The sequence below is a fragment of the Neopsephotus bourkii genome, unplaced genomic scaffold, assembly GCF_033783945.1.
Source record: "Neopsephotus bourkii isolate Nb327-2 ecotype Australia unplaced genomic scaffold, CSIRO-AGI_Nbou_v1 NB_659, whole genome shotgun sequence".
NCBI lineage: Eukaryota > Metazoa > Chordata > Aves > Psittaciformes > Psittacidae > Neopsephotus > Neopsephotus bourkii.
This window is the reverse complement of record NW_026901158.1, coordinates 2,094,366-2,118,306: the sequence shown is the minus strand read 5'-3', so window position 1 is coordinate 2,118,306 and position 23,941 is coordinate 2,094,366. Positions and strand designations below refer to the sequence as shown.

The following is a 23,941-nucleotide window of genomic DNA, read 5'->3' as shown; positions in this document are numbered from 1 at the left end:
GGACCTAACGTGCACGCAGTTATGTGGCTTTGATGCCAGGATCCCATCATTTGTGTTTTCTCTGATCAGCAGAAAACGACTTGACAGAACTCATCAGCCCCGAAATCCTGCAGCTGATCATTCCTGATCAATCTTAATCCCCAGCTCCAGTGCAGAGAGGGAGAAGATTTTAATTCAGGATGTGCTTGGTCCTAGTGAGCCATAAAACCACATTTTGGGTGTCCCTGTGTTCTAGTGAAGGATTTGTTTCTGTAGCTCCCTAAGGGGATGACTTTGCCACTCAACTGACTGGAGAAGGGAACAGTAAATTCCACTACTGCCTCAGAGAGCTCGCTGTGAGGGCAGCTGAGTTTCTCCATCACTCAAGCAGACACCACAAGCACTACCAGAGTCAGGAAGTGTGCTCTGTGAACCCTCCAGACTACTCAGACTTGTCACTCTGCTGGCAGCTACCCGAGAGCTTCCTGAGCTCCTAGAAGTGGAAAGTCCTACGTATGCAGCAAGTATCATCAGTAACAGAGCAAGACTGAAGGTTCTTCAGGTCTGATCAATTCTCAGCAACAGCTGAAGCAGCAAGCACTGAGAAAAGAGGGGAAGAAGTAATTGGCACTTGCCTGTAAATATAATTGTGTGAGAAAGCAATACGGAAGAAGGCTGACCCCCAGTTACACTTACTCACTGTGTAATGACAATACGTCCCCTGCTGCTACTATGCACTGGGCTATAAAATGTAATAACGAGGAACTGAACTCTAACAGAGGCAATTCCTCAAAGCCACTACCTTATTTGGGTGCACGGCACGCCGCAGGTTTTCCATCCATTTATCTCGCTCTGCTGCGGAACGACACGAGAAGCACTTACTTCCTGATGAAGTCGTCACCTACAGGGAAAGGAACAGGATTATGTCTTGACCAGCACACTGCAGGCTGCGATCTGCGGAGCAAAGGGGAGTTAGGGAAGATGCTGGTGCATCTCTGTATGTTATGTTTTATTTTAAGTAAACAGCTTTACCCAAGCATGAAGCACCAGCCCCTAAGGCTGGCGGAAAAGCAGGGCAACTCTCCATGTCACAGAAATAGTCATGGAAGCAAATTCCAATTGCTTCTCTTCTACACCAGGAAACAGTACATAATGGGCCCCACGCATGCAATGCTTTAAACCAGCAAGTTCCACAACTGAGCATACAAATCCTTACATGAACTAGACTGCAACCACCTGGCATTCCTCCAGATTCAGCCCAAAGCCTGTGACAGTAACTCCGCATTCCTTGTTTTCTGCAGAACCCCAGGCCTGGGAAGGCTGGTTTCCCACCTTCCCCCTTCCTGCCCTGCTGCTTCCTAAGACCCCGCTGTGAAGAACACAGGGACAAGCACATCCTCCCCACTGCTGGCAGCAGTAAAGCAGCACTTGCAGCTTGGTCAGAGGCACTCCCACTCTTAGAGCACCTCATCCCCAGTTGGGCAGAGCCAGGCTGGGGCTCCTGGACCTGGACATGGGTGGTGAAGTGCTGCTGAACCCCCCTCTTGTGCTTCCAAGGGATCTTTCTGCAGCATTTGCATGACTTTCCCTGGCCACTGGGATTCCATAGGCAGGTTCTGAAGGAGCATGCTCACAGCAGTGACATTTCCAGTGGTGCAAATGCCCCTCATTCCTTATCACATCTGTGCTACCACATGGAAATAATCCTGTTGAGAGCTCACTAAAGCAACTGCTGCCCAGCAGCCTCAGGATGACAGGCACCAAGCATTTCTTTCTATCCATCACACCAAACTTCCCTGGCATCAATAACTGAGCCAAGGGGTAAAAGGCCAATAGTTCCCTGCATCTTCTCACATACATGTATTCTTCAAGCCCCTGCCTCTTCCAGGCCCTGCTTGGAAGCTGACAGCCTGTGACCATGGTACTATAACCCTATGCTGCCCATAAAGCCCTCCACAAGCTCTGCCCTCCTCTGCATTCACTGCTTTTGGTGATGTCCAATAATACTGTCTGATACAGGCCAAATGGACCTGGCTAATACTTTAAATAACTCCCCTTGAGCTTCATTTCCACCAGTCTCAAGCTACAGAATTACTTCTGAGTACTTTATCATTTCAGAGTGCTTGTGTTTCCACACTGCACACCGGGTTATCAGCTGCTGAGAGACACAATCTCCTTTAATTTCATGTATCTCCCAGAAGCCTAACCTGTTCTTACAGCAGAGCTGGCACTTGCTAAGATTTGTCATTAGCTAACCTCAATGACAAGCTGAAGGCACCCTGCCTTTGAACACAGACATCTTCTAACCCAGACAAAATGAGAAGAGGCCCATCCTTGTCTTTAGACAGTAAGGCAAGAAATCTTCCCACCCTTGATATCCCAGCGGCTCTCTTCTGGGATATCACTCTTCCCTGTCCTAACATGCTTTTATCCTCTCCCCTGTAAAACTACATATTCTTCTGAGCACAAGCTATCTTCTGTTTCCAAGAAGACTCCAAATTACTAGGCACAGCAGTATGATCTTTTCACCACCCCTTCATGCTTCGGTGTAGTCCCAGCTTCTACAAAGCTTCCCATAACAAATCCAGCATGCTCCATCTCCTGTTTGTTGCTGTGGATGCACAAAGGGACTTCTGGTGGCAAAAGAGATGTCCTGCTTGCAAGTCTGTGCCCATGGTGTGTGATCCCTACGCCCTGACCCTGCCAGAGGGTCCGGCAGTTCTGCATCTTGATCCTTTTCTTGGCTGGGAATGATACCTACAGAGCAGCACCACACAGCTGATGCGCTGCTGGTGTGGTGCTGCACCATCTTAACACCAAATCACCAATACAAAGATGCCAGAAGGACCAGTGGTCAAGCAAGTGGTCAAGATGAGAACTTACAGTGAAGTAACACAGAAGGTGAGCAGCAAATGAGCGCTGCTCATGGGCAAACCCTCCTGCTGACATTCTAAGGTCACAAAATTCAGTCCATACCGAGTGTTTTGAAATCAGTTAATAAAGATGGAGTAGGTCAAATACACCTTCCAGTAAACTACACCATCAGCCCATTACCTCAAAGGCCACTTCTCACCTGGCTTTTTGCTCAGCTCTTTAGTTCTGATGGGAGTTTGGTGAATAAATGCATCTGAAAACAATGCTCTTGGATCTAGAGAATGTGCTAGGAAACCTGGAAGCTCTACCAGAAAAGAGAATTAAGACTTCTCTGATTGCTGTTGAAAGATGCTCTCCTAAAGGCAAGTTCTCCTTGGTGACACACATAGATCCCACAGCTGCGTAGAGCATTCATATCCAGATAAACAAGCATGCAATTCAGCTGTCCTTTTATTGAATCTGTTCATTAAATGTCATTTTTCTTACCAGCTCTCTCTTACACTGAGTATCTGGTATATTTTCTTGCCACACTTAAATCAATGTATTTATTATCACCCAGTTATCATGGCAAAATTTGTGATTCAATACCAAAACAATCACCAATTAAGTAATCACTCAAAACCCAAAAGCCCTGTAACTATCGTACTTCAGTGAGAGAAGAGGAACATCCTCAGATATGAAGCCCTCTTGATCTGATGGGAATTGAAGGTCGTAACTACCACATGTGACCAAAAATATCATTTTACCCAGATCAGAAATAACATCCCAGCTTTAAGCTGTGACCTAAACATCACATGGCATTAGTGATCATGAGATTTTGATTATGAAGAGAGTATCCTGATCTCATGAAGATCCTGGATATGCTAGAATACTATTAATGTACAGGATAAGCTCAATTAGTAAACCACATTCATTCCTAAATTCACATCCACTGTCCACAGTCCTTGCCTGGGTGATCTCTTCAGTCACACAGAATGTCTCAGGCACAGGATGGGTTCCCCAAGGCACAGATGAAGGAATCCCACAGGACTAACCACAGAAGATGATAACTGAGTTACTGAAGCTGCTCAGCTCACAGTGTTCAAAAGGCAAGCTGAGGCTCAAGCTGGTCAGTGCCACTGTGGCCAAGCACAGAAGGACAAACCAGCCCCGTGCTGGCTGCTCGGGGCCACGCGAGCACCAGGGAACGTTTGCGCAGCTGGATTAAATTTAGTGGAGCTAAATTTATCTCTGCTAAATTCTCCCTTGCTCCAGCAAGGCCAGGGGGAGGCAACACGGTTCCAGTCGCATTGGAGCTACGACGGTTCTCCTTCCTGCTGCTCTGCAGCCCCTACTTTATCCTGCCAGTGCCCAGACACGAGCACTGCAACAGGGCAAGACCTGGGTCTGCCAAGGCAGGAACAGAGCCCTTCGGTTCTAATCCCTCTGCCTGGCCCAAGTCACCAGGACCCCACAAATAGCTGAGCCAGGAATAGGCCCTGGGAGCCTGAACTCCAAATCTGCTTCACTGGGCTAAGATGCCCACTGTGTATTTAGCAGTCGCACCGGCACTAGCTGGTTATGCTGACTGGGAAGTCTTATAAGGAGAAAGAAGATGATGCTGAGTAACTTTAAAATAAAAATCAATCAAGAAAGCAAGTAAATACCAACTGCCAAGTACTGAGACAGGAAAAAACAAGTTTCAGAGAACTAAATAAGCAGGAAAAGCCAAATGCAGCAGTTGAAAAGCTCTGCATTACTGCTGACTCCTTACCGAGGCAGAGCCCAGCTGAGCAAACAGCTTTAGCACGTCTTAATGCAGGTTGGTTTTGCTAAAGAAACAATCCCACTGCACCTCCATACAGCCAACTGCCTCCAACAGAGCCACTTGGGCTCGTTCCACTGCAGATGGCTTTGGCACTTCTCCCCTTTGTCTCCCTTTGGGTGCACTGCCAGTTCCTGCTCTGAACCTGCCCTCTCTCCATCTGCAGCCATCTCAGATCTTGCCATCTTCTTCTCCAAGCCATGAGGCTGCTGCGGCAGCTCGGTGGAGGAGGAGCTGTGGTGCATGTGCCTCGCACAAGTGAGGGCTCACAGATGGGAGCAGCTTCTCACTGGCCACTGCCCCAGCACCCCAGCACAAGGGGAAGGTGTTGAAGAGCTGCGTAAGGCGGGCACAGCCCAACAACAGCAATGCTTCACTTCTCACTTTGAGACAGCAAACTTGGCCATTCCTGACAGATGTCCCTAGAGAACAGATGCACAATAGCCTCAAAGCAGAGCCAAGGCACCGTTACCAACCAGCAGCAGCTTCCCAATGCCCTGTGCAGAAAGTGTCTTGGTTCCTGTTGTCCCCATGGAGGCTGGCAGGCCCTTCTCACTCAACGTTTCTTGGTGAGGGCTCCTTCTCTGGGGCATCAGCTGAGCTGCTCACTCTTCAGTGTTCCCATACTCAGCAGTGTGATGGCTCCTGGCCGTCAGCTTCAGTTTTCAGACTCATGCAGACTTCAGGCAGCCAGGCCACAGAAACCACCATAGGTTTTACTGCTCTTTGCTGAGCCTCCACTGAAGGGTGGCAGCAGTCTTCACCGAGCCTTGCCTGCACTCTCAGATAAAGCAATGCTGAAGGACTCATGATCACAGGCCATAGATGGGACCCTGAGGATATAACGATAACTGAAGGCAACATTCAAGCACTGAGGTGGTCACTGCCTGCCACCCACCAGGGATCCAGGAGATCTGCAAACCCATTCCAGTGCTGACCTCACTCTAGGTTTGAAAGAGGCTCTCTGGAGATCAAAGACCAACACATTATCACAACGTGACATTTAGCTCCCACCTCGGTCCTTCCCGCTGGAGCTGGCTGATGAGTAACCGTCAGTTATAAATCAATGTCCCTTTTGTTTTCTGGCATTCTTCCTTTCCCCTGCAGGATCTGCAGCGCAGCAATTAACATGTTCTCTTTTCTGTATGACTCTTCTTTACCCAACTCACTTAAGAATAAAGATTTTCTTCCTCCTCATGAGTGCACGACTTGTGCCATTTCCCTCTCCGTCAACTTTCTGCAAGTACTGTTCATATCCCTTCCCCTGCTCTTGTGCGCCGGCCAGAACTGGTAAACAACTCTTCTATTACGTATGTCACATCTATTTTCCATCTACCTTCATTTTATCTTGCTGGACTGGAATGTAATAGAGGCCATATAATTTACAAAACTGTTCTCCTCCTAACCTGCTGTTCAATGCTACGGAGAACGAACAGCACTGGCAAATTTATACCTCAGCCTACTTCCTAGTTGATGTTGGGGGCTGGTTTCTGCACAACTCTTTGTGTGTTAAGTGCTCATAGTGCAAGAGATGGAACTCTTTTCTTTCAGTGTGCTACTGTCAGTAAAGAACCTTCACCTCTCCAGCTGGACTCCTCTTGGCCACTTGGACAAGGCTGTTTTCACCCAGCACTGCCCATCCAAGGGAAACCTGCAGTTCAATCCAAGCATGTATCTGCTCTTCTATGACCAAGTATAAAGAGGTAACCTTCCCTTCACGGTATCGCCCACCTCATTACTGTAAGAAAACCACTTCCCAGTTCCATAGCCAGCCACTGCCATAAGCAATACTACTTTGCCATCCACAACACAGGACAAATGATTCCCAAGACATACTACACCGAATTATCCAACAACAGACTGGTTTGTACGTGTTCTACTACCTCCCACTAGTGCAGACCCAACCACATGCCACAGCAGATGTTAAAAGAAAATTGAAATACTCACAGATTTTTCTATTTACCCAAACAAGTGAAGCTTCAGTTTGCTTGCCCGAGTCCCCAACACTCCCACTGACAGCAGAACGCTAGCTTTGTGACCACGAATAATGTCTTTGTGAGCACTGAGGAGGGATTAGCACTTTCTCCTATCTGTACGAACATGAACTACACATTTCTGCTCTGCTAATACACAGCCTGAAGTAGCTCAGCACCTGTGGCGGCAGCAAGCTCTGCTGCGACAACGGGTACAAAGCAAAGAGCTTATTGCTCTGATTTTGTGGATATGATCCCCCTTGGAAAGATGGCAGTAATTTTCTGCCTATGAAATGGCCTCTGTGTAGCAATTCAGAGGAGTAATGCTTTACAACAGTGAGAACCCACGCTCCAAGCCCACACCTGGCTCCCCAGCCAGCCCCACCACAGCAGGAACGGCCAGACAGACAGACCGAAAGGCTCCTTACCTCAAAGCAATAGTCTTGTCCCAGGATGCTACTGTGGACCGGCTTGATGACCACTTCCTCCTCCATACTGAGATCCAGAGCCTCAACAGCACTACTGGGACTGAGCAAAGACTCGTGGGAGCGCGATTCTTTCAGCCTCGGCATTAGATGGGATCTAGAGGAAAGAGGGAACGGCATCAGTGGGTGCTTTCCTCCCCAGAAATGTAGCCCATCTGTTAGCAACAACTGCAGAATATTCCTGGGAGGTTTTTCCCCTGAGATAACAGAGGGCCCAGAATAGCAGGGACTGCTACTCTGCCCCATTTATAATGTGGTGAGCAGGTTCTATTCCAGGCTGGTTTTCCAAGCCCTGATGCAGCCAGGACTACATTATCAGAGGTGTGCAGGCTGTGGGGCTCTGCACAGCTGAGCACGTCTCTAAATCATGCCCATTGTTTCCAGGTGGGCTGTAGCTGCCCCAGCAGGTACCACTGTGCTTATCAGTCCCACAGCTGGGTCTGCAGCACCTGGCTGCTGGGTCAGGAACGGGTTTACACACATGTGGGAATCCCATTCGCATCCTACCGGGCTCCCTGCTGTTTCACAGCACCCAGTCCCTACTGACAAAAGGAAGTTACCTGCAAAAGGGGAGGAATTAGTGACTTTAGCCCTTGTAAAACCCCAGACCCATTTGCTCCCTGCCTGCAGAACGTGCCCAGAGTTCCTGTGCACAGGAACCCTTCTCCCTACCAAAGCTCCCTTATTCCTCTCATTGCTGCAGCTGATGCCTGGATCCACACTCTGCAACCAACAACCCAATGGCTCGTGTGTTACACACCTGGGATAGGGACAGTGTGGAAAATAAGGCCATGATAGCCCTATCGATTGATCTAAATGCTCTGGAGTCCCACTGGCAGCATTTAGCAGCAGGGAGCCCACAGACAGCAAGCAGCACACCATTTTCGAGACAGCCAATACAATCAATGGGGCCGTAACTCTTACAGCAAAACCAGGGAGCTTAGGGGGAAAAACACAGCCAGGTACTCGCAGGGAAAGCAGCAATGGCAAAATAACTGGAGAGCAACAGGAGCAGCTGCCTCCTCTATAGCCTGCACCATGGAAAATGGTCCTGCTCCAGCCAGCTCCCAAAGCTCTGATCCTGGGAACTCTGACCTTTACATCCTCTGTGAAGCACTTTAGGGTCTTCCAAAGAGACCACGTGTCCCTCTGCCTACACAGAGAGCACAACATCTTCTTCAAAGGCACAGAAGGACACAAATAAAGGGAGGCTGAGATACTCCCAGCATGGTTTTAGTGAGTGAACAACAATGCTCCCAGTATGCTCTCAGCCTGCTTTGTGTGTGCTGAGTTTTGTCGTTCTCCAGAATAAAGCTGACCAACCCACAGAGAAATGTCAATAGCACATGCAAAATTCATAGTTTCCAGGGGATCACACGCCAGGCTGAACCTAGGGACCAGCCAAAGGGGATGCTAAATAAACAGCAGCAGAAGATAAACAGGTGCTGCTCTCGATTCGCCATTAAGACTGATGCAGTGGATGAGCCCCCAGGTGATAATGGATCAGCCTGCAGCTGGGTTCTCCAGCTGAGCATGCTAAATGGATGGCTTGGAGCGGGATAACCAGCCTGGGGACACGCTGCCCAAGGGTGCCAGGACAGCACAGCCTCCAGGCACCTCCCTGCATCCACAGAGGCCACAGCCAGGCTCAGCCACAGGGGTATCTGTGAGGGCATCTGCAGAAAACCAGACTCATTCTGTGGGGACAGCCCCAGCCCTCGGATGCTGACAGCCTGCGTTAGAGCAGCCCAGTGCTGGATCAGGAGCAGTGCCTTTGAAGCAAAAGGCTCTCCATCCCATCAGTGGTTCTCTAAACTGCCCACTCGCCCCAGATCTCTGTAGTGAACAAACTGATCTCTAGGAACTGGGCACACTCGTTTCCCAGCACTTTGTGGTGATTTTCCACTATTTCCACAGAAAAGGGTCCATACCCTTTCCCTCTGAATGCTAACTCTAATACAGGCAGACAGATCGAGTTACCTGGACACCGAGAGCAGGACTAATATCCAGCAGCTCAAGAAGTGACAATACAGCCTGCTCAGCAAGCCCACAAGCAAGGCATTTAGAGTAAATCTTACATCCATATTTGAGATGTGAAATTAGAGAAGGGAAGTCCCCAAGCTGAGACTTGCATCCTCGTGTGGACAAATATGAGTATGGATAAACTACACCTGCACCTCAGGAGCTGTGACACGAAGATGTACATGGCTCAGCCGGACCCCTGTGTGCTGGCCTAAGGCTTTTTGTTAAAACAAGTTTATTCTTCATGTAAAACTCCTGCAGCTGCAGGGCCCTGGGGGGGAGTGCAGATGTGCAAAGATGAAGAATTACCAAGGGAGAGCTTCTCGGGACATATTCTGTTCTCACCACATTCAGCAAACGCGTATTTATATCCCTCCATACTCTGCCATGTGCCTCTGGGAATCCCAAATTAATGGGACTTTCCTTAGGCAGGAGGCTGTTTGTCAGGTTCCTGCCTCGGCAGGACCCGCTCCCACGACGTCTCTTACTCCCGAACGATCAAATCCAACCCAGGTCAGCAACAGAACCATTTGTCAGCAGATGCTGCACTGTACAGAGGGAGCGCTGCAGGTCTCCAATCAGCCCTAAAAGGCTCAGCATCTGTCTGTGTATCAAGAGCTAAATGGGGAGATGTCATTAATTAGAGACTCTGGTTTGAAATCCCAGCAGAAGGGATGTGCCAGAGGCAGCCCTGGCAGAGCAGGATGAGAGCTGTCTCTGCAGAGCATCCTCCCAGGGTGACTGGCCCCATCCCCTCTCCAGCACCCCGGAACCAGCCCTGATGCTATGGCACTTAACCCATGGGGTCTGCAGACATTCCGGAGGGCAGGGAGGGCCACACACCCCACCAGGCTTCAAAGGACACACAGCCCTTTCATTTCCATACCCTGTTGTAGAGCACAGTGCATTCCTCGTGTCCTTTGGTAACAACATGACATTTGCAGCAGGAGGCCATTTACTGGAAGATGTTTGCAAGTCCCTGTCGCAGCCCCCACAGACTTCCTTTTGTATTAACAGCAAGAGAAGGATCTTGCTAAGGCTGTAAGCTGCTTCCCTGACCCCGAGGGTGGGAGCACTCTGCTTACTGGGAAGACCACTCAGTGTTGCCCCACTCTGGACACGGAAAACATGAGCCCGCTGTGTTTGTGTTACACTGAGCAAGAACTGGCCATAAAAGATGTGGAGAGCTTCACCCAAAGATGATTTACTGGGCAAGGGCTATTAAAAACCCATCAATTCCACTCACTGATGAAGAAGTGCCGAAATACTACACACACGATGTGACAACCCCCTGGGCAGAACAGCAATACAAGCAGGAGGTGGATACTCCTCAGCCCTGCCTTCACCCACCATGGGCAGGGAGCAGCACCCACAGCAACAGAGGTACCAGAGCACTTGTAAACTCATGTTCTTCCTTAACCATCCAACATCCTAACAGGCAAACTCACCTGGAACATCATTTGCTTACTGTGTACGTACACTTCCAAGGTGACACAGGTACTTTGCTCAAACTCATCTCTCTACCATCACTTTCCAAACGCTGCCCCTGGGGCCATCCACTCTCCCGCTCTAATAACTCACCGTGTATTCCAGGTCCCATCCCAGCTTATGTGAGCTGATCAGATTCAGTTCCTACACTTCTGTTTTAATACAGTGGGATCGGGCGGCTGCCCAGAGAAATCTCACAGCAGGAAGCCCTCCTTGCAAACAGCACTTTCAGTTCTTTCTGCCACGGGCCTTTTTTTAATCCCTTTCTACTTGCCTGAAGTTCAGCTGAAATGAAGGAGGGGGGAAATCTCATAAAAGAGCACATTAGTTCTAAAGAGAAATAACTGCTACCGGCGCTGACCTGGAGAGTCCTGCAGAGAGGCAGCCAGTCTCTCGTTATTAAAGAAGAGGTTTACTGCCCACGAGCAATGACAGAGGATTGTTGTTCTAAATAATGAAAGTCATAAAACATTTCCATGTGAAGGGATGCCATCCCCCTCCGCCTGCTCCTCCAGAGCAGCCAAAATTAGGGCCGTCAAGGTTTATCAGGCTGTGACAGCACACCTCATCCAACCAGGAGCTTGTGGGCTGCAGAGAAACAAGCTTGGAGGGACAACCCATTCACTCCAGGCTGGATTTGGATCAATGGAGGCAGCCACCAAGCCTCTGCAGCAGCTGCAGCACCACACACACTGCCCCGGGTCCAGGCTCCATGTTCTTTCAAGAACAAAGATGCTCTGCTGAGGCTACAAGGGAGGTGAGGATGTAGGGGCCTGTCTACACTGACTGCTTCTGGAATAGGTCTTGTGTGTTTAAACTCATACACTCTTATTCCAGAATTGCTTTCTTGTGAAGACAAGCCCTCAAAGGGACAACCCCATACGTTTTCATTACAGAACCTCACCTGCCTGAAAGCACCCAGCTGCTGCTTCTGTGGTTTGATGATGAGAAATTTCCTGTTATTTTGGAGGAAGAGACAGAAGCAAACAGGGAACCTAGCTGGGGAGCCTCAGAGGGATGGAGCAGACGCCAAACCTAACACTGAAACATGGCAAAGAAACTAAAGAGCCTTTCTTGAACCTCTTACTGTTCGTCCCATTAACACCAGCTGCAGTTGGCCTTGCAAAATGCGTGCCTCCCTGCTGTCAGAGGGATGTGATCTCCCCACTTACACATCTGACTCTGTGACAGGTCTCTCGGTCAGGAAACGATCCCTGCATTCAGCTTTGCAAGGGCTGACAGATCTCTCCTCTGACCAGCTGGGAAGAGTCTTTAGGGCAGGCCTCACCCCCTCACCAGCACACACCCGCTGCAGGGGTCCTGGACGCACACACACACTGGAACAGCCCCTGCGATCCACATGCAGCATCGACAGGATTTAGAGCTGTGTCCAGCCTGGGGATTAGGTTTTGTTCTGGCTGAGAACAAAGTGGACAACTCCCCCAGACTGATCTGCAGCATCAGATGGGAGAAGGATTTTAGCAGTCACAGATGGGAGTAAATCACAGCCCATCCTCTGCCAGCTTTACCAGGGCACACAATTGGGACAGGCTGTCGCACCCCAGGCTCGGAGCATCGCAAACCAGGACTCTGCTCTCTGCAGAGCCCAAACCAGTCCGATTGCTGTGTTTCTCCCTGCAGTAGCTGCAACCCAGCTCCCCTGCCCAGCAGCAATCCCCACATCAGCACCGTGACTCCCCCTGCCCCGTGCTGACTTCTCCCAACCTCCTGACCACTGCTGCGATTCTCACCCATTCCTCCCCAGTGCCTCATCCCGTTTCAACTGAACAAATAAACGTAGAAGTGATGCTCTGGGAACAACCAAGAACAGCACCACAAGAGCACGTGCACGTTCCCAGAGGATGACAGAATGTTTTCCTTTCCTGTAGGACAGGATGCATAGATGAAGTCTCAGCACGCAGCACATCGCTCCCCATGTTCTGCTAACCTGGGCTTTCTCCTGCAGGTCTCTAGATGCCAGCAGCTCCCTCTGCCCTGGCAGTGCTATGGTGGGCTGAAGCAGAGGGGGATGCTCTGCAGCCTTTGGGGTTGCAGGTGCTGGGAGGCACCACTCAGAGCACTAACGACATGAACCTGGTGCCGCCTCTCACCCTTCCTAATGCAACACCTTGGCTGAGCCACACAAAGGACATGTAATTAAACTAATAACACCTGCCCTTGTTTTTAGGCTGTTCTCAGTTTTAACCAGCAGCAGAATTAATTACATTCAAAAGGACTCTCTCAGCCCATGCCAGATTCCAAACGTTGTTTTTGCCAACCCGAAGGATGATTTTATCCCGTGACATCCACCTGAGCGTGGACATTTGTTTGTTTAACATTGTGCCAATGCCAGGTTTGGCAGTGACAAACCTGCAGGTCCAGCACAGGGTAACCAGCAAGGACATGGGCTCTGTTTGTAGCATGCAACATGACGGAACTGCAAAAGCAAGCAAAACGCATCAGCAGCAAGAAGCAAAGGATGGTCAGAAATATACCTGAGTTTCAATGACCACAATGTGAAGAAGCTGAGGGAGTAAAACTCCTCCCTCTTTCCCAAGAGCAGGGTGGCACCATCTCGCTTTCAGCAGAAAGCAACACTTAATATAAAAGAAAATTACCTTTTCCTATCGCATCAGCCTAAACCAGCATAAACAGTGCCACATCTGTGACATCTGATGCAGACAGCAGCCACAGACCCAGCGCTCCAACCTGGAGTTCCAACCGTAGGAAGGCTCTGAGAACCAACACCAGTCTCGGGGGTGAGCAGGGACTGCAGAGCCCCCAGAACAACCGGGGAACCTCTAAGGAGGCACAGGCAAAGCCAGGAGCCCCGGAACCCCCCCACTCCCTGCCACAGAAACCCGGGGTGCTCCCTGGATGCCCCCGGGACAAGTTCCCATGGCGGGGATAAAGGGGTTGATTTTTATCACTGAGAATTTTGCTGAGCGCAAGCCCGGCAGCAGAACCTGCACAAGAAGTAAAGCACAAGGCAGGGTCTCTCCTCCCGGATTAACCGTGAGGAAACGGAGCACAAGCCCCAGCTCCCGCACTAGGGCCAGGGGCGGCTGCCCGAGCCTGCGACGACGTTTGAATAAATAACGACGAAAACAAATTCTTAACGCACCGCATCACGGCCGGAGCGCGGCTAAAAATAAGCGAGGCGAGGCGAGGCGGACCGGGCCGAGGGCGGCAGCAGCCGCAGCGGCCTCACCCCGGCCCCGCTCCGGGCCTCCCCGCACCCAGCCCCGGTGTCCAGCGGCCCCCTGACCCCGCCCGCTCCGGCCCCGCTTCCCCGCCGGGCAACGCGCGGGTCCGGCCCCGAACAGCGCCCGCCCGCCCGAGCGCTGCAGCGCGGAGTTGGCTCCGTAGGCGCGGGCAGCGCGGCCGTGCCCGGGGCGCACACGCAGGGGTACGCGGACACTCACCCGCAGGGCCCGATCCCGGTCCCGCTCCGCCTCGGCCATGCCGCGCTCCGCCGGCCGCGGGCGGGCCGCCCCCAGCCCCTCCGCCCCGGGCCGGCCCCGCCGCCGCCCCGCCCCGCTCGGCAGCCGCGCTGCTGCGGGCCCGCCCGATTGGCTGCGCTGTAGCTGGGCAGAGCGCCCCGGGCCCGCTCCCGCTCCCCGCTGCCGGCTCCGGGGGGTGCGGGCCGGGCTCGCCGCCAGCCGCCGCCCGCCCCGGTGCGCCGCGGGGCCGCTCACCCCTCGCCGTGCTCCCGCCTGCCCCGTGCCCGCGTTCATCGCGTTGTGATAACCCCCGGGAGGAGCCGCGTCTCCTCAGCCCTCATCCCCGCAAGCGCTGCGGGAGGGCGCTTCTTCCCTCGCCGCTCCCCTCCTGCTCGGCCCGGGCCGTCCCGCGGGACCGTGCCCGCCGCCCGCCCCGCACATGCCATTCCCATTTTGGGAAGCCGAGTCACTGACCTTCGCAGCAGCGCAAGCCAGAGCAGGGAGTAGCGCCTGCAGCAGCAGCCGCCCGCTCCTGCGTGAGCCATGACCCGCACCCCGGCCCCGCATGAGGCTGAGCGGCGAGGCTCAGAGCCCGGCCGCGGGGTGGTTTAAGCGCAGAGTCACGACACACGGTGCCCGGAGCAGCAGGTAAGTGCGGGAGGAGGAGGACGCGAAGCGGTGGAGAACAGAGGGGATGGCTGCGCAGCATGGTCCAACTGTCCCGATTGCCACCATCCTCACCCAGCCCACGCCGACACGTTCCCAGAGCCAGACTGCTGCTGTCATCCTGGCGTATTCAAATGCCTCCATTACTCATCAAGAACAAAGTAGGATATCGAGTAAATGAAAACCCACCACATGGCACCGTCCCCTGCCTGCTACTTAGGGCTGCTTCCTTCTCCACTTTTCAAAGGCTGCCGTCCATGTCTGCAGCAGATCAGAAATCCTCGAGCTCGGGGAAGGCTGCTCCGGATCAGGGAGGAAGCAGGTACCAGGGCTGCGAACGCTGGTCAGCATCGGAAGGGAAAACGAGAGCAGAGGTACATATCCCTGGTCGGAAAGGACACTCCAGGCTTCCCCACATCACAGGGGAAGGAAGCAGGTCTTGGAGTGGGATACAGGCAGGTCCTGCCCAAGGCAGCAGGCGCAAGTCTTGCCTCCTCCAGTGACTTCCAAGCCGTATTCCTGCCCGGATTGTCCCTCCAGCCAGCACCACCACGCACAGCACTGACAAACGGGTCAAAATCTGCAGGTTCTCTGCCCAGTGCCGACACTATCTCCCTGCATATCCTCTGCTCCTCAGCCAGAGAGGTGGGCAGGACCCCCTCCCAGCCCCAAAGGATCCAGGAAACGTGGAGGACTGGCAGCACTGCTGCTGGGCTTGAATGATCAGGAGCACTGTGTCACCTACAGCCACTGGGGTCCTTCCTCCCATGGTAGACGGGTCCCCACCGTGCCCGAGGACGATGGCATCAGCTCAGCAGCCCCAGTCACTGCGCTCCTTCAGGGAGCACAGGCAGACCCTTTCCCCTTGCACTCTGCATTTAGCACATTTTACCTCATTTTTACCTCCCCCCATTCCCCCCAGCAGCGGTTTGAAGTTCTCTCACCCTTTGCTGGCAGCTGCCACGCAGAGAGACAAGCTCACTGTCCTTGATCTGCTTTTCAGGGCTTCTATAAAGTAGGGCACCAGCATCAACCCAGCGTCAGGCTTTTGATACATCGCTGGAGTAGCCAAAAATAATAACAGGCAGCTTCAGTCAATCTTTTCTTTCTCCAGTCTGCAGCAGCAGCAGCACAGGGGTCCTTTGTGTGCCAGAGCAGAAGTATGGTGCACACCGGACTGAAATCCCATTCAGCATCCCCCAGCCACTCCAGCCTGCGAGCCGGGCTCACCGGCAGCACCCAGGGTCCGCACCAGGGAGCCTTCGCCTTGTGGGGTCCCCTCTCCTACAGCCATGCTTTGCTCCCCGTGTTTCCTTTAGCACCTTATCTCCCTCGCTGTGGCGGAACGCTAAGGTCAAGTTACAGTTTTACCAAGGCCGTTATCTTCCTGGCAAGGCAGGAAAAGGCAGAGCCTGAACTTTGGAATGAGCCCTCAGAGAGGCAGCAGGACAGAACCAGGTTCTCTGCAGCCCAGCGCTGGAGTATTCTCTGCTGCACATTCAGACACAGTATGAGGACAATCTGGAAGGAGGTATGGAACCCAATAAGCACGATGTACTGTCGGCCTGCGTTCCAGCAGGAAGCAGATACACTGGGAATGGTGGCAGCTCCAGCTGACGTAAGGACCCAGCGCAGCTGCACTGCTGCTGCCAGCTGACACGGCAAGATCCAGCGAAAGAGCTGGGAACTGCCCAATTGGATTTCCCCTGTTCCAGACCTGAAATCCCACAAGGTCAGTCCATGCAGGACTGGCACAGGAGCCTGGCACTGGGAGATGAAGTAATGTGTGACGTTGGAGCCCACCGGTGCTCTGTGTATTCTGCTGCTCTTTCCCAGCAGTGACGTGCTGCCATGGTCCTGCCCCAGCCACTGTGCTGGGCTTGGGTTGGTGTCTAAAGCACAGCTCCTTGGGGCTCTGGGTCTGCATGCACAGGTCGGTCATTCCCCCCCGAACCTCTGCAGACCGGAGCCTTGGGGATGGCTCTTTCCCCCTTCCCGTGGAGTGCGAGACCATAAAGAAACCTCACTCCATTGACTCAGTGTTGAAATACAGCTGCAGCAAGCATTGCCACCACCAAAAAGCAGCTAATTTTGTTCCAAGGCAGGGTTTATCCCAGCTTCCTTCAAGCAAGCTTGTACCTCATTCCTCACCTGCACAAGGTGGTGTTTCCCTGCCGACTGTTCTCCCCACAGGCGGCTCTGAGGGTGATACACGGGTGTACAACAGTCAGAGCTATTACTGCCATTGCCAACACCAGCATCCTCCCAACGCACAGTATGTGACCTTTTCCCCTTCTTCACATCTGCACCTCCTGTTCCTGTGGGATCCCAACACCTACCCAGTGACTCACTGTTTAAGAAGTAGCACTTGTGACAGGAAAGCCCCTACGCTTCATCACAGGGCAGGTAACACAACACCTTGGATAGGTTATTACAGCCCTTTCCATTCACAGTTAGTTCAGGGATTATTATCTGTATTATTTCTAGTCCTCTTTCTCTGGGTTGCTTTTCCTCCTTGGTCCCAGGCAAGCCCGGGTTATTCCCTTTCCTCGGCTGGATAGAGGAGGATGGTCAGACACTGCTTTGCCTCCAGTCCTCTGGGCAATGACCTTTCCAAACCCCTGCTGTGTTTACCCTTTTGAGCTCTTAAACCCAGGTATCTCTCACTTTTTATTGACTGTGAAGCCAGTGCTTTATCACCACACTGTCTGTCACCAGGGAAAAAACGAATGCATTAAAAACCGTGAAGAGTTAGCAGTGGAAGGGACTGTGATTATCCACATTTATTCCACTTTTACAGTTAAGATCAAATACCTGGTGATGTTGTAAAAAGCAGTTTGAACAATCCCATATTTCAGCCTAACTAACATGAAAAGACATGTCATTGCAGAGCTGGCTGGCTGTTAGTGGGGTGGCCACGGTCATCATTGTGGGGGTCTTCTGAAGAACTCTCCAGTGCCTGTACCACAACCTACAGCATCATCAAGCAACATCAGATTTCACTGCAGGTACCATTAAACCGGCTGTCAGGACTCGCAGTGTTCCTCCATCAAACCACACATTCACATGGAGCTCAACAGCCTGAACCCTCGGCTGCGTTTGCATGGGTTTTGTCCTTCAGTTCAGTTCCAAGCAGGCAATTTGAGGCTGAGGGCACAGAAATGCCCCAGGCCCTGCAGCCAGTTTAAACACAGGGATTATTAAAGATTCCTTCACCTGCTCTATTCCGATGGGCTGGATGCTCACAGGAGCCGGGCTGCAGGCATGAAGCAGAATTGACCTCTGGACTTCCTAAGAACCAGGCACCGTGTCCAATAGTATTTACACCGAAAGAATATTTAACCTCTGACTAATGCTGCCTTTTACACCGTATTTCATAGCAGCTGGGCAGTGGGTCTGGACCGGCCAATTTCTCTTTCTGCTTGTAATTAGCTTCACTTTTCTGCTCTCCTGAACAAGCATGAGGCTTTCCTCTAGGAGTATAATCCCAATCAACAGGAAAGCTGTCTTTGCTGAGATGCCACTCATCTTTTGGGGAGGTTTTATTTAAAACCCAGCATTGCTATTAGCAGCAGATCTTAGAGAGCTTTTTGTGAGGTGCCATTCCTGCAAACATTCACTCTCATTCTGGGCTATTAGTCTCGCTCCGGAGACACCGCTTAACATTCCACGACAGTGTGAGCCAAGGAGCATTTGCAGGAGTCAAGTTTTGAATTCCAAATCACAGGGGTACCAATGACTTTGAGCCTGACAAACACAAATAGATGTGTTAGCATCTAAGCTACATTTTATTTTGATTTGTCCTGTCTGACAATATTGGTGTCTACATAACAGCATCAGTGTAATAGGTAATGGCTGATTTCAGAGACTGAATGATGTTCTTAGACAAAATGATGTTCTTAAAGAAAATGATGTTCTTAAAACCCAACATCCAATCAATGGAAAGTCAGAATAAAGTTAGGGAAATGTTCTGCTGCTGCTGAACTTCTTCTTTAAAAAGGGAAGAAAAACTCAAAGCCTTTTAAAGTTTGTTTTGATTGTGTGCATTTTATCCAGAGATGGCACCAGGATATAAAGCTAATTTCTTCCAATTGCTATCTGCCTTCTAGCCAGATAGATTTTAGTGTCTTCTAGGGATATAAAGCACATCCTTCTCATGGGAGCCTTCTTTTCAGATGGAATGAGAGATTCACACCAATGAAGCTGGTGATTTTTCTATGGCTTTCAGAGCTGTGACTGTAGGCAATCCATCCTGGGCAGCACACACTATCCCCTGCTCTCCTCTGCCTCCAGCATGTTACTGGGCACAGAAGCCCTTGGAAGACAGAGTGGTTTTGCACTCTGGCATCCAAGCATACACTGGCAAGGTACAGGGCAAGCAGAACACACTAAGGAACGTGGAGGGCAGATGCAGTGCCTGAGTGGGAGCACGGCCAAGCACCAACAGAATGAGTAACACTGACACAGGGAGCACACCTCCACAGCCAGCCCCATCCCAAACACATCCCCAGATCCCTGTGCAGGAAGATGTGTCTGCAGGATCCGTGCAGCAATGCCTGACGGAAATCCCCCCTGCAGTCCCCCTCTTCCCCAACGTACAGGTAGGAAAAGGAAAGATCCCTTTAAAGATCACCTCACTGGTTTTCCCCGCTCTCTCCACGTCTCCTTCCTGACTCACACTGATAACCCATTTCCAGGAATGAGCCGCCTGGTTTTCCTGGAGCACATACAGCTCTGCTGGGACCCCGATCCTCTGCGACCAGGAGTTAAACCGTGCAATACCAGGGTGCACAGCATCACCTCTCCAGCTCATGTGTTCAAGTGCCAGTGTCACCCCTGCGGAGTTCAGGCGATGCCAGGACAGCGCCTTCCAGAGCTGATGTCAACATGGTTATTAAAATTGACAAACTGTGAAAAACTCTTTAAAAAAAGCCCAAATCCTGGCACTGCCCGAAATTAAATTACAGGCAGAGCCTGCTCGGGGGGTGCAGGTGAGCACGGAGCCAAGCTTCCATGCAGCCCTTATCCACAGCCCACACCTGCTGCTCCCTTCTGAAAGTTTAACTAATGAACACAGCGTACAGCCCAGAGGATTCCAGATAAGGGAAAGGTCAGAGCGAAGACTCAGGAGTGAGGCACAGACTGAACAGGGTTCATAAATGACAGCACTATTTTAAACCTGAAATTAATTCTTTTCAATAAATGAGGGCGAGAGAGCATCCCCCCAACCCAGCGAGTGCAGCTCTCCCTGGATAGAGGCTGCTGGTGGGAGCAGCAGGGCACGTCCACTCAGGAATCGATGCTAACACCCTAAAAAATTAATCTCTGACAATTACTTCAATGGAATAGAAATGATTTTATATAAATCTATGTATAGCAAGAGCTGATAAAGTATCACAGCAATACTTGGAGTAAGTCCAGACTGAAGGAAGAGGGTTTTGGCTGTTTTACTCAGGGTTGGTGTGGTCTCTCTGCCCTTTTTGTGCCTCAGTTTCCCAACTCTGGACATGGGTCCTTGTATCAGTGAATCCAGTAAAGCTGCTGGGGTCTATTAAGGGCTAGGTATGGTTACCCAGGGCTGAGGATAGGATGTGGCTCCCTGAAGATGGAAACACAGGCTAGTCTGCTTCAAGTGAGAGTCATGGTTTGTGATCTCAAAAGGTAGTCAGGATGGCATTCTCAAGGGAAGGGAGGGACAGCTCTTACCAGTAAATGTACTGGACTCAGAGGGTGTTTATGAATGCAGATGTGTTTACACAGTATGCCCTGTGGTACCTGCAGCATAGACCTGGCCTTGCTGGCTGTGTTCTCTGTGACACACATCGGCTTCAACAGACCTTCCAGCCTAGAGAGCAGACGGGGTGCAGGAGCCTCACACCCGTCTTCTCTTCATGGGATGAAAGCTCAGCTCTATATTTGTCCTTGGCTCTCTTGTCTGTGACAGCAAAAGAACAAGGTTGGCTTTAAAACTGGCTTTAAACTGACCGAGGGGAGATTGAGATTAGATAATAGGCAGAAGCTCTTCCCTGTGAGGGTGCTGGGGCGCTGGCACAGGGTGCCCAGAGAAGCTGTGGCTGCCCCATCCCTGGCAGTGCTCAAGGCCAGGTTGGACACAGGGGCTTGGAGCAAGCTGCTCCAGTGGAAGGGGTCCCTGCCCGTGGCACGGGTTGGAGCTGGGGGAGCTTTAGGGTCCCTTCCAACACAAACCAGTTGCTATGATTCTCTATGATTCTAAGTTTAAAACCCTCTAACTGCCATAACCAGCACAGGAGCTTCCAACAGAGAGGTCAACAGCACTGGTTTTCCTAACATTTGATGGCTGACTTCTCTCAGAGAGATTAAATTAGACCCAGTACATCACTGTGACCAGAAACTCTTTCTACCATCTTCTGGACTGGACATGGAGATTCCCAAGTGAGCTCTGCGAGCAGCCCTGGCTGGTACACGGGTATCTCCATCCTCATCTTCTACACAAGGGAACCAGAGGGGGACTTGACCAAAAGTTTCATACGCAAGAAGGGAATGGAGGCAGCAACAGGGACCGGTCTGTGCCCTGATTCAGTAGCTGTGCAGTAGGAACAATTTCCTTTTGTAACCAAGTTATTTTAAATCAATCCAGTCAGGCAGATGCAAAGCACTGACACAGATGCACTGAAACTGGTTTGATCCTGGCCTGAACAGGATTAACTTGCCACAGTTATTAACCAAATTAAACTCCTGCTCATCTTCATTGCAAAAAGGGCTGCATTTTACACTGAGAGTTGTGCAGAATCTTCATAGAGGTAGAATCCCAGAGGATTTTGTGTTGCGGTGGGTATCCAGGGTCACTGCACAGCTCCTCACAACCTGCCTCGGCCTCAGTTAACTGCTGAGGTAGGGGTGTTTCTGTCTCATCTGCAGTTTTACTCCATTCTCAGTGTGCAAACCTACATTTGAGGCCACTAGCCTGCACTGGTCACAAGAAGAGTTAAAACTGGACACATGACACAAAGAGCCTGAGCTGATGTAACTCAATTGCATTAAAATAAGCATAGTGCCACGGACACATCTTTTGCTGCAGATCTAGCCCCGGTTCCACTGCTTACACCCAGTCCTGGCTCCTGCCTTTTCCACTCACTTTGTGGTTCCTCAGTTCCAAGGGGCTAAATCTGCACAGTGGAAAACAGGAATCCTTATTTTGCTTTCTTCTAGAAAATTCAGTATGTTTTGATCTGGGAAGTCTGGGGTTTCATTTTGTTCCTGCATTTAATTTCTTAAACCACTGATTTCCACAAACAGCTTTTCTTCCTGTGCTGGAATATAAACCCATCGCTCAAGAGAGCAGAGCCTGCACCCCCCAGCCACTGTGTCAGTGCCACTAAACCCCTTTCCTTATCCTGACAGATGCTGAGCTTAGGTCAAATCCCTGGAATACCCGGGGCCAGCGTATGTTCTCATCAGCAGAACTGCAATCTGCTCCTCAGCTGAAGAGCCTGCCCCGGATGCGCTCCATCGCAGCTAAAGCCGGACTCCGTTCCAGAGGGGAGCATGTCCGTGGGCACACGTGGCTGATGCTGGCAAAGGGCACTGCACCTTCTCTGGTGAGGAATTAGATGAGGCAAAGAGAAGGGACTGAATATCAGAGACTCGTACAATCATGGAATGGTTTGGGTTGGAAGGGACCTTAAAGCTCATCCAGCTCCAACCCCCTGCCACAGGCAGGCACCCCTTCCACTAGAGCCATTTGCTCCAAGCCCCTGTGTCCAACCTGGCCTTGAACACTGCTGAACTCTGTGGTCCAGCTCTGCAAATTCCTTCCCAACATCCACTGCCCTCCCTTTGCCTATTCCCAGCCCACAGCCACCTCCTCTGCGCATTCCCTGCACCTCTCTTCCTGCCCAAGACTCGATCAGATGTAACACAGGTTTAAGAGGAAAACCAAGCAAGCAGAAACCCAGCACTGCCCAAGAAGAAGGAGGGACCTGGACCTGCAGCATCCCCAGCGTGGGGAAGGGCAGAGGCTGGAGCAGGCTCCCCCAGGTACCAAAGCCTGCCCTCAGCTCCCAGCCGCATCAGGGAAGGCAGAGGGCAGAAGAGCGGGCGGTGCTGCCGGGTGGGCACGGCGCAGGCAGTGCCGATGGCAGGAGGGACTCACCTGGCCGGGTGGCAGGAGCCGCTGGCTGGCGGTGCCGCCTCTCCTCCCCGCCAGCCTCGGCAGCGCCAGCCCGCCTGCCTTTATATCCCAACCCCGAGAGCAAAACTGAAAGCAGAAGCAGCAGCAGCAGCAGCAGCAGCAGCAGCAGCAGCAGCAGCGGCAGCGCGGCTCCCAGAGGAGCACCGCACTGTAAACACGGGAAAGCAAAGTCCAGCCCAGCCAGTCCCGGCTGCTTTCCGCCTGCCGTCACCAGAGCTGCGCAGCGAGCACTGACACCTAACATGGCTCTATAACAACCGGGAATAACGTACAAAGGGGGGCCCTGGACTGTCCTGTCCCTCCTTTCCAGGACACGGCTGACCCCAGGCATCTCTGATGCAGCCCTGGAGGCAGAGCAGGGTTCATGCAGGGCACAGGCAGGACAGGTGATTCAGCTGAAGCTCCCAAACCAGTCCAGGTGATGGGCGAGCTCCTCCCCAGCCAGGAGCCCAGCCACTGTCCTCACCGGGTGTCCCCTACCCAGGCCAGGTGGGGCTGCAATGGGGAAAGGCCTTGGGGGACCTCATCCAGTGCCACTTCTCCATCGCTCCTCTAAGGCACAGCTGCCCATCTCAGTGAATACTGGCTTCAAACTGCGAGCTGAAAAGATCCATTTGCTGGTATCAGCCCCCCACTATTACTCCTCTCTGCCTGTGCTGTATTTGTAGGTCCCTGACTTCATCTTCCAGACGAGTCCAATTGCTGCCTCCTTCCGAAAGCTGGGCACACACTCACACACATACACCCTCAGGAATGGTCTCACTGGGGCATGGTTCGCTCCAGCCCTGGCTGCAAGGCTGTGTCCATGCCTGTGTGTGAGGGCTGTTCTTCCATTAGGAAATCAACAGCTTGTCAACAGGAATTACACAAATGGACCCTGGCTGACCATGAGCAACTGAGCACACTGTGAGTAAGTCACTGCCTGACCTCCAGTCCTATCTCATTGACAGAGCACAAGGCCAATTCAAATTGCTGGGCTCATGTGTCAGCAAAGGGGTGGGACATGCACAGTACTGGTGCTGTGGTGACTTCCG

The 23,941-nt window shown here is 51.8% G+C and overlaps 1 protein-coding gene across 13 annotated transcripts in view; it reads right to left on the bottom strand.

Annotated features, from left to right (window-relative positions):
• DAB2IP (DAB2 interacting protein) overlaps positions 1–23,941 on the bottom strand; it is a 207,943-nt gene that overhangs the window by 30,675 nt on the left and 153,327 nt on the right. For 8 of the 13 annotated variants that reach the window (XM_061352508.1, XM_061352506.1, XM_061352504.1 and 5 more), the window contains 2 exons: positions 7,059–7,212; positions 782–880 (listed from right to left, as the gene is read on the bottom strand). In XM_061352508.1, the coding sequence (XP_061208492.1) occupies positions 782–880; positions 7,059–7,212 (253 nt within the window). Of the gene's footprint in view, positions 1–781; positions 881–7,058; positions 7,213–14,050; positions 14,057–14,323; positions 14,474–14,542; positions 14,641–15,678; positions 16,064–22,868; positions 22,984–23,941 lie in introns of those variants that run through there. The other 5 variants (XM_061352513.1, XM_061352510.1, XM_061352511.1 and 2 more) reach the window with 5 other exon arrangements.